At 38.1% G+C, this 11,541-nt stretch overlaps 1 protein-coding gene across 1 annotated transcript in view; it reads right to left on the reverse strand.

Annotated features, from left to right (window-relative positions):
* LOC107745117 (potassium voltage-gated channel subfamily KQT member 1-like) overlaps nucleotides 1–11,541 on the reverse strand; it is a 55,059-nt gene that overhangs the window by 23,520 nt on the left and 19,998 nt on the right. The window contains exons 2-4 of the mRNA XM_016558958.1: nucleotides 6,339–6,435; nucleotides 4,961–5,101; nucleotides 321–431 (exon numbers count right to left, since the gene is read on the reverse strand). Coding sequence (XP_016414444.1) covers nucleotides 321–431; nucleotides 4,961–5,101; nucleotides 6,339–6,435 — 349 coding nt within the window. The remainder of the gene's footprint in view (nucleotides 1–320; nucleotides 432–4,960; nucleotides 5,102–6,338; nucleotides 6,436–11,541) is intronic.

An 11,541-nucleotide genomic window follows, 5' to 3' on the forward strand; every position in this document is an offset into this window, starting at 1 on the left:
CTGTATATCTATATATATATATACATATATATATGTATATATATATATATATATATGTATATGTAAGAATTAAAATTTTATGAACTGCAGTAGCTCTGATTTGTCAATTGTGCTTGATACTAATGTTGCAGATGCATGTTATATAATGTGTAACATGAGGACCGCGGGCCCCTGGAGGCCCTATCACTCTTAAATGGATCACATTAACCCTGGACCCCATTACTGGAGGGCCTCTATAGGAAAACACTGCCCCGGGGCGCCAGACAAGCTCAGAGAATGTGTGTGTGTGCTAAGAGAAAGACAGGAGGCAGTGTGTTTACCGCAGGCAGAGCGAAGAAGGAAATCGCAAACACACTAAAGCAGGAGGCGATGGCCTTCCCAATCCACGTCTGAGGGATTTTGTCTCCGTAGCCTATCGTAGTCACCGTAACCTAAGAGAAAAACAGAGTTTGGGATTCACATTCATAATTTTAATGGTGTTTGCAAAGATGTGATAAAAAGAGACAACACCTAGCAACCACCCAGAACACCCTAGCAACATGCTATAAACCACTCAGAGCACCTTAGCAACTTGCAATCCACTAAAATCCACTTTAATGCTTTAGCAACTGAATAGAAATGCCCTGGCAAACCCTAGAACAAGCTAGCAACTGCATAGCAACACACTAAATACAACTCCCATACTGAAAGAAAAACAGCCCAATCACAACGGCTAGCACCAAAACAGCTAGCACCTAGCTAAAAACTATTTTAACCACCTTAAACCACATCATGATGCACTAAAGACGCCTTTTTAAACAGTTTAGCAACCCCATATTGTCCTGGCAACCTCCAAGAACACCCTAGCTCCCAGAATGCTATAGCCTAGCAACCGACTAAAAAAAAAACACCCAGAACACCATACCAACATGCAATTCACTAAAAGTCCACTTTGAATGCTTCAGCAACAGCACAGAAATGCCCTGGCAAACCCTAGAACACACTAGCAACTAAAAAAAAAACAAAAAAAAACACTGCCAACAATTTAGTGACAGAAGAGCCTAACAACGCCCTAGAAACCAGCTAGAGCTGCCATTTAGTTATGCTTAATAAGCATCTAGCACCCATCAAGAACACCCTAGCAACCAACCAAAACAGCTAGCACCTAGCAACATCCACCTTAAACCACTGGCAACCTCCAAGAACACCCTAGCAACCCTAGCACCCAGAATGCTATAGCAACCCACTAAAAAAAAACAAAAAAAAACACTCAGAACACTGTAGCAACATACGCCCTGTCAAACCCTAGAACACCCTAGCAACCAGCCAAACCAGCTAGCACCTAGCAACATGCTAAAAACTATTTTAACCTTAAACCACACCACAATGCATTTTAAACAGTTTAGCAAATCCATAGTCCTCCCAAAACACCCTAGCAACCATAGCTCATAAAGTACTGCAACACATTAAAAAACATCTCAGAAACCGCAAAGAAATGGGCTAAAAAAAAAAACATCGAGAACACCCTGGCAACCAAATAGCAATGCTCTGACTACCTATAAGACACTGGCAGCTAGTTTTGCATGGGCAAACACATTTGTTTTTTTCCCAAAAATGTAAAATTAAAAAAAAAATTTCTTGACCAAAACAGAATACGTCTACACAACATGGTTTATTTTCATTTCAGAAGCACATCAAATCAAAGTGTATCTATGGAAATGGCGGACGTGTCTTATTTAAAGGGGTCCTATTATGCTCTTTTTACAAAGTCTTGATTTTATTTTGGGGGTGTACTAGAACAGGCTCTCTTGAAAAAGTGAAAGAGCATAATAGGACCCCTTTAAGGATTTTTGTCTAAGACGTCTATTGAAGTTCATGCTCGGTTCGTTTTTCCCCTAATCCAGCAAAAAACTTCGGATTTTAGCTAACACAGGAAACAAACAGGCCTGTGAAAAAGTGAAAGCGTAGTCCATTCGAGAGGGCTTTCTGGTGACGAGGTGTGTTTGCGTTCTTTCCATTCAAGACGGACAAAAAGAGCTAAAGTAGGACGAGGCGTCAAACAAGTGCTTCGGGTGGCGAGAGGGTTTAATCCCACCACTGAACATCCAAAAGACCACAAAGGCCGCGACAAGAGGGATTCAAGTGCCATGGGTGGCGCCCCATACTATGTGTGTTTGTGTGTGTGTGACTTCGGGACCCCTAATATTCTCCAACCAACTGACTGACTGACTCATGTCGAGTTACTGAGTCACAGAGTTCAATCGATGCTCTACGTGTGTGGCAAAACCAAAGCTAACATCTCAGTGTGTGTGTGTGTGTGGTATTCCAAGCGTGTGGGTTGCGATTACAGCTCTAGTTTTTTTCTGTCTTGTCTTTAATCTTACTAAATGTATCTGCTTGTGCTCTTCTTCTTTTTCAGTCAAGATTAATGCTTTCTGACATGTTTAAGAGAAATATAGCTACTAGTGTATCGTGTATATTTTTGCATGTGTGGAACGCTGTATTAACCAATTAGCATCAAGCACAAGATCAATCTGATCTGTTGATAACTTATATTTTGTCTTATTTCAGGCATTAAACAAGGCTTAGTTTTTAGCTAAGTGCGTCCAAACTGTTGACTGCTTATCCTTAATCTTTAAAGTTCTTTAATCAATCATTTAAGCTTCTCCCAAGTTTTTTTTGAAAACGTTTGGAAATTATGCACAAACAAACATTCATCTCCCTTCTTAAAAGAAAACAAGAGGCCAGAGGACACAGCAGCAGCTTTGTTAAGTTAGCGAGGCGCTGCACGTCTAGGAGAGCGGTTATGATTCATGTCATTTCATCATGCGGCTCTGGATGTGTCGCGCCAGCTGTGGTCTGCACCTGCAACTCCAGAAAAGAAAAACACAGAACAGAAACCAAACGGTTCCCCTTTTCTCACCCTGTCCCAAAAGAAAGAAAAAAAACACACAATTGAGATCTCTTTAAAGTCCCGATACTATGAGATTCAGAACAAGAGACGTCTGCTTACATTTCTCCAGAGAAAAAAACCCCGGTAATCTCACATGCGTAAATTTAAAAGATTTAGAAGAGATCTCAATGTCTCAAATTGTTCTCAAGATGATCTCAGCATGCTATCCACATTAATGCTATACCACTATACTCTCACTGTACGACAATTATTGACTATTATTGTTATGTCTGGTTTTATTACGCTTTATATAACAGTTATATAACTGTTTGGTCATGTCGGAGAAACATCGGAGACAAAAGTGAATATGTAAATAAAGCACGTCGGGGACACCATTAATCTCCTGAGCAATGAAAGAGCAAACTCTGAGCAATAAAGCTCTGCTCTGGGCTAGTTTCTTCAATCCACTGCTCAGTTTTTCATTTCCAAGTTCAAGTCGATTCCATTTGTAATTCCTCTCTTCAATCTTACGTTTTATAGACTTCACAGTGACAAAAGCAAGCGACCCCCGTCGAGGGTTTCTCAATGCCACCTCCTCCATACAAACAACTGCTTTTGTCTGAGATTCGAGGGCCGACGGGTGGCCATACGCTTTCTGACCCTCTTCACAGAAAGGTAGAGCCTCCGCAATTAAAGGTTTAATTAACGGATCCGACACTTTACGGCACAGAGGAGAAAGCTCTTTGAGCCAGAGGTGAAAGGGACATTGGCCGAGCTTTTGTGGCTCTCAGATTCCCCGTACAGCTGTATGATTGGTTTCTCATTACGGTTCACACTGAATTCAGCTTTTTAATTAACTGCACTCTACACTTCATCCAGGACCGATTCCAACAGACTTTCGAGTGGGTAGCTGGATGCTTTATGACCCTCTTTTCTTGTGTGGTTTGCAATACGACAGAAAGAAAATAACTGGACATTTAAACGCATTTTAGAGCCTCAATTAAAGTTTCGGTTCACCATCCCAAAGCAAGACCCGAAAATCACCAGACCTGATATAAAATATACACTATTTGAGACACAGTGCATTACTGTTCAACTAGCACTGACATATAACACCACAACAATCCACACTGAGGCCCTGTTCCAAAACCTAGTGTGCTCCCTAAGTAGGCAGCTTTTTAAGGTACATGCCTGACATAATAGCAGCATAAGAATACCATATAAGCTAGTATATCCTTTAATTTAGAATGCAATCTCACCATGCATCATGAAATGTGACCCTGGACCACAAAACCGGTCATAAGGGTCAATTTTTCGAAATTGAGATTTATACATCACCTGAAAGCTGAATAAATAAGCTTTCCACTGATGTATGGTTTGTTAGGATAGGACAATATTTGGCCGAGATACAACTATTTAAAAATCTGGAATCTGAGGGTGCAAAAAAATCAAAATATTGAGAAAATCATCTTTAAAGTTGTCCAAATTAAGTCCTTAGCAATGCATATTACTAATCAAAAATTAAGTTTTGATATATTTACGGTAGGAAATTTACTAAATATCTTCATGGAACACGATCTTTACTTAATATCCTAATGATTTTTGGCATAAAAGAAAAATCTATAATTTTGACCCATACAATGTATTTTTGGCTATTGCTACAAATATACCCCAGCGACTTAAGACTGCTTTTGTGCTCCAGGCTCACATATGTGGTGGAGAACATGGGCATATGTTAAAAACTTACTTGATATACATTCAAACTTGAAAGTTCTCTACAGACGAGAAACTTCATGATTAGCCGTGTATGAGGCAATGCCAGATCTCCAGAGGGCAATATAGTAGATTTTAATTATATAAAAACCACAAACACACCTAACGGTGAACTACTCAAATGATTTATGGTAGACCGTGATTGATGTAAAAAGCAATACTTTAAGGTCTTCAAACAGACCAACTAGATTAACCAGCAAGACTTCCTCAGTCAGTCATCAAATGGAAACTAGTCTAAGCTGGTCTTGTCAGCAATGTGTTCACTGCTCGTCAACTCCAATAACTCCGATTTCCAACGAAGAAGAATAAACTCACCACACCCCACCACAGAGCATCAGCATAGCTAGAAAAATCTGTCTTCCCCTCCTCGTCTACTGCGTCCTTCTCCGCCAGATACACAAAATACGACGAGAAGATCAGACCCAGGAACCCAATGTACAGTGTGGTGATCAGCTCCTGAATCGGGGGAAAATAGGCAAATAACATAGATTAACCTATTTCCAAGATTTTAGGTTAAAATGTATATAAACGTAAATTAATAAGGTGTGTGTTTGGCATTAGGTGAACATTTTAGCAATGTCCTAAGATCTGGTCACCATTTACCTTTTGCTATTGCTAATTTACTTAAATAGTGCTGTGGTGTGACAAATGTGACCCTGGACCACAAAACCAGTCTTAAGGGTCAATTTTTCGGAATGAATAAATGAAAAATCAAAAATGACTGCATGAGTGAATAAAATGAATTAATTAATTAAGAGAAGTACAACATGTAGGATGTTTGTTTTTTTTATCTCTCGGAAAATGACTTCCTGCTGAGTTCCTGATTATTTCAAGGATCCCCAAAAGATTGTCTATTTATGTCTATTTTATTTATTTTATTTTCAGTCAGTCCGGAGGAATCAAAACCTGATGACAAACTTTGTATACATTTTTTTGGTACATCTTTGGTGCAATATATCATCTCAGGATGAATGAGACTTTTAAACTGGTTGAAATGAACACGGTTTACGTGGCGAGTGTCATGGAGTATAAAAGCACCTTATAAGGCAAACCTTCCCTAAGTCCATGAGTGCATGTGAATCAGCCCAACCATGCCTGATCCACTGAGAACTTCAGCCCTTTCACAAGACGTACGTCAATGGTGAAGTGATTGAGAAAATGTGTGCGTGAACTGGTTGGATTTAACTCATAAAGCCAGATCACTGAAACGGGAGCTCTCAGCTTAAATTATCATAATGTGTATTCACGAGGCCATATTTGGAGAGAAAATCTGAGGCTGGTTACGCCAGACGTGCGCTGATTAGCTCTGTTTGATGTTAACTGAATTTTTTTTTTTTAAATCTTAAACTCATTTATTGTAACCTATTCATTTCAACGTATAGCGCTATATAAAAGAATGTGGAACAGCTTGATGGGAAATATGGATTTTTTATTTGAAATCTAGAATTTCAAGTGCTTCTTTTGTTTTGAATCGGTTGTACTGTTCAAAATTGATTTAAAAATCGTATCTTTTCCAAGTAATAAAACCAGACACAAATCAGTCAATACCTGTCATCCAGTAAGAGAAACAAACACTTGACATTTTCTGCTGAAATTAAAAGTGAAATGAGCTGAGATTAAATTAAATGAAATGCGCTGAAATGAAATGAAATGAAAAATTAAAAAATTTAAAAAATTTGATATCTTGTGAAACGGTTACCATCCAGAAGAGACAGCCTGTTGCGAAGTCTGCATGCTGCTCAATGGTGGACAGGACGCTGAATATCAGGCACACTAGGACCATGAGGAACCTGCGGACATAAAGTAGGTAGATCTGTCGTTACACACAGGTGTATCTCGTTCCATTTAATGATTTCAACTAATTATTCACAACCACATCATTATCTGTTCCCATCAAAATCGCTTAAGGTCATTTCATAGAGCCTGATGAAGATTTAAATTAATTTGAATAGAATTGGTTTCTGATAACAAATCATCTCAATTCACAAATGCAACTAGTTACTTATGGGTCAGTATGCCAGTATTGCAACAAATGTCCTTGATAATGCATTATTACTCAACACTTTGTCACATACTGTTTGCATTAGTATCTAAATAAATGCATTGCTTGCTCAGTATTCAGTGTAACTTTTAGGTTTACAAATTCAAAAATTCCCTTGCATTCTTTGCCACTGAAAAAGTAAAAAAGTACTGTCAAAAACTCCTGTAATGCAAGGGCTTGTGAGTAGTATTAGCCACAAATGCATGCATGGATACACACTTAAAACACGCACAACAAATATTATATTTAAAGTATTACAAAAATTACATTAAACACCTCCGACGCAAAAATGCATGCAAAAATGCATACTATGAATTGAGACATTAACAGTAATCTTGTATAGCATTTAAGACAAAGCATGCAGACTGGGACACAAACAAATATATTAAGGTATAATTTTCTATTTTTCTTTAAGACATTAATCCTGCAATATTTATCTGTAAAGCTGCTTTGGAATAATGTCCATTCTGCAAAGTTCTATATAAATAAAATATACTTGCAGTGATATAAATAAATAAATAAATAGTAGATGTCTTAGCTGGGTAATAAGTATAGACAACATGCAGGTAATAACAACAACAACAACAACAATAAAACTATTTTAAAATAGAAATTAATGTTATATTGTGAATAAAATAAAATAACTAGTAGATGTCTTAGCTAAGTAATAAGTATAGACAACATGCAGGTAATAATAACAATAACAACAATAATAAAACTATTTTAAAATAGAAAATAATAATGTTATATTTTGAATAAAATTAAATAAAATAAACTAGTAGATGTCTTAGCTGGGTAATAAACAACATCCAGGTAATAAGCATAACAACAACAACAATAATAAAACTATTTTAAAATAGAAAATAATAATGTTATATTGTTGAAGAGAGACCCTGAAAAATGCTATAGAAATAATGCAATTGATTTGCACCTTGTCTTTAACTCCATCTATTATCATCATTTTTTTTTTTTTATTCCCTGTACGTGCATGTGCCATTTTGTACTTAAAAACCTTAAGCCAATATTTTAAATTAATCTCCTTTAATGCACTGCCACATACAGACAGATGTTCAAAAACACAACACAGCCAGCCTAATTATACAGGACGTCTTTAATCTACCAGTCTTTCATAAACCCTGCTGCAGAAGATCCCTAGACAGAACAGTGTTCCTTAAACTAGCATATAGTTTGCGTAAGGATTCCCACACACACACACAGAGGACAGATGGGAGCGAGTTTAACCACGAGAGAGATCACACACACTTGCATAAACACGCACACACACGCTTTTTCTGCAAACACACAACTCAAAAAGACAAACACACAACGTGACTCACACAGCAGTCAGAGATCACACGGTCACATGTGTATTACAAAAGATGAAGCAGCAAAGGATGTACGCTGCCCTCGAGTGTTCGGAGTGGCTCGAGTCTGTTGTGACTGATGGTGCTCGTCTAACGTGCTGCATGTGAGCGTTTCAAACATCCTCACATACTGACAGCACCTGACTGAGCCAAGGTTTGCTCTGTCCTATTGGGTTCGGTCGAAAGGGCTGTTCTTCATAATTCTATAGGATTCTAGAGGAAAACATTCTAGTGGTTCCCTCTGCAGCGTTCAAGATTCCAATCTATGGCAACATACACATGTGAAGTTTCTGGTGTGACAACCGCATTTAAACATGCAGTGAATCCCCTAAAATAGAACTCGCTTCCAAGAATGCAATGATTGACACAGTGGAAATCATAGCAACGTTCTGGCATCTTGTGCGTTTGTTATCCGCTATTTTTTGACCAAAGTAATAATACATGAACTCGTTGTGATTGGCTATTTTAATTAAACCCCTGTCGACAGAGGCGTCGTGTTTTGATCATGTTTAGAAGACTGCTCTTCAAGTGTTGCCATGTGCACTTATTATAAGCGACGCATAGAGAATGTAACAGTGTCTTCCCCCCTTTTCAGTGGTGCTGGTTCCACAAGTATTTTATCCTATTCATTTTTCCCATAGGGATTTTTAAAAAGTCTTTGTTAAAGCGCTATAAGCCATGAACCAGCTACGAGGTGAATCACAACATTACAAACCTCAATCAGGCAAAAAGACACAGGTACAAGACTGTGTACTTAATGGCTTTAGTGAAGGAAAGAACTACAATCCCATGAAGCACTGCGAATGAGAAATATAAAACTCTCCTAAAGTAGTTTGCCTGAGACTTACAGGTAATAATGTTCGGTTTCTTGCACAGGATGGGTGTTAATTTTCCTTGATATGCTTTATTTGACTCTCAAAGTGACATGAATCTTCTTTACTGTTCTATTGAACAAACAAACTCATCTTGGATGGCCTGAGGGTCAGCAAACTTTCATTTTTGGGTGAACACGTTTTTGCTCTGGGTTCTGCTCCATTTGATTCAGCACTGTAAGGTTCTGCTCTTAATAAGGTTCCACACTATCAGGTTCCAGAAGGTTTCTGCTCTAAAATATATGATAATGATGCTGTGCATTACTGAAAGTAGTGGCTTTTAAACGTTCACTCAGTTTGGAGCCCATAACCAAAAGACCAAAACAGATTATGACTGAAGTTCTTAAAGTTCTGTCGCTAAACACTCTCAACACTATTCACACAATGCGATTATGTTCAGATATCAAATGCATACTGTTTCAGAACATATTGGGCTTATGTAAAAATCCCAAACAGAAAACCAGAAAGTGAGCTAAACGACTGCAACAGCACTGTATGGAAGAAGAAATGCTCCTCTAATCCATTTCTGAAATGAGCAGATGTTAGATATCACACCATCAACAGCAGGATTAACAGAAGCGCAGGACGAGACACGCGTAAATGGAACAAATATGGCCTCCCTCGTTTTCTCCAATTTGGATTAAGAGCCAGGTCAATAGATTAAAAGAGTAATAATATTTCATAACCTGAATATCCCTTTAAATCTGTCTAAAAGTTCAGTAGCAGGGAATTGTTACTATGAACTGTTCAGGTACCAGCTGTGAATAATAGTCAAAATATGAAAATAAATATGAATTTGACAGGCTTTATTCGATTTTATATGTAAAAAAATAATGTAATTACTGTTGTATACTGTATTTTATTGTATATAAAATATATATATTGAAAAAAGTTTGAAGTGATTGAAAAAAAATCATTATTCAGTGACTGACTAGTCTAAAAACATGAATAACATTAATATTTGAAAAAGTGTGTTTGTGTGTACACATGTATGTATGTATAGACATTTGTTAGCACGCTGCCGGGCAAGAGTGAGCTGAGGCGGCGGGGTCGAGAACGGCGGTCCCGGCAAAGGAGCGGTGAAAACGGTGAAAGCCAATCCGGCGATCCACAGCACTAAGTTGATGTATTTCCTCAGCGACCAGCACGGATCAGCTCTAGGCATGACGAAGCGGATATCGTCCTCTTTTGGAAGACCAAACAAAGTAGTTTTGCTTTCACAACGAAAAACACAGCGGCCTAGCGTGAGCGAAAGCCCCGGCTTAGCCTGAGCTGAAGCCGGGCAAGAGTGAGCTGAGGCGGCGGGATCGAGAACGGCGGTCCCGGCGGATCCGATGAAGGAGCGGTGAAAACGGTGAAAGCATATCTGGCGATCCACAGCACTAAGTTGATGTATTTCCTCAGCGACCAGCACAGATCAGCTCTAGGCATGGCGAAGCGGATATCGTCCTCTTTTGGAAGACCAAACAAAGTAGTTTCGCTTTCACAACGAAACACAGCGCCTTCATGAATAAAAGTTACGCCTTCTTTCTTTGTGTGAACATTTGGGCGGCGTTATGCAAATCTTCCCACATAGTGAGGTAGATATGTGGGGGCGTGTTAGAACGAGCCGTTTTAGGTAGCTGTGACTGACTCTGAACTTTTATAAAGAATATCTCTTTGGATTTGAGACTTTAGTCTTTGCAACTTTACAGATCTTCTTTATGCACCAAGAGCTTGTAACACTCTAAAGAGAAAGGAAAAATTTTAATTGCATCATATGACCCCTTTAACATGAACTAAGAATGAACAATACTTCTACAGCATTTATTATCTTAATGCTAATTTCAACATTTAATAATGCATTATTGAAATCAAATGTTGTGCTTGTTAATGAACTGTGAATTAACATGAACTAACAATGAACGACTGTATTTTCGTTAACATTAACAAAGATTAATAGATACTGTAAAAAATGTATTGTTCATGGTTCATTCACGTTAGTTGATACATTAATATTAACTAATGGAACCTTATTGTAAAGTGTTACCATATGTATACATACCTCTGAGGGAAACTGACTGTTTAGTTTAGTTTAGATGGTATTTTCTTTTCATCTTGTCTCTGTATAATGCATAGGCCTACTAAAGTAGTGTTTATAAGCGCAGCGCTGCTTTGTTTACAGCGATAACCAAGGACATTTACATTTACATTTATTCATTTAGCAGATGCTTTTATCCAAAGCAACTTACAATAAAAAAAAGAGGCAAATAAACACAGGAAGTGCTCGTAATACAAAGTTTCAGATATTGTTCAGATTACAAGCTAGACAGGGAGGGATGAAGGAAAGAGAAAGCAAAGGTTTTTTTTTTTTAAAGGGGTCATAGAATGCTACATGCACTTTTACAAGTTGTTTGAACTGAAATGTGTGTTGGCAGTGTGTGTACACAACCACCCTATAATGATAAAAATCCACCCAGTGTTTTTTTTTTTAATCTGGTTAAATGTTTTCCCCTTTCTCAAATCGAGCCGATCTCAGATGCCTGTCTGTGTGACATCACACAGACAGGCCCCTCCCACGATAGTTTGATTGACAGTAGCGTTTCAGCACAGACTGGACTGGTGTCTTACCTTAGCTCC

This window comes from Sinocyclocheilus rhinocerous, unplaced genomic scaffold (assembly GCF_001515625.1).
Source record: "Sinocyclocheilus rhinocerous isolate Xijiao unplaced genomic scaffold, SAMN03320098_v1.1 scaffold2966, whole genome shotgun sequence".
Classification (NCBI taxonomy): domain Eukaryota; kingdom Metazoa; phylum Chordata; class Actinopteri; order Cypriniformes; family Cyprinidae; genus Sinocyclocheilus; species Sinocyclocheilus rhinocerous.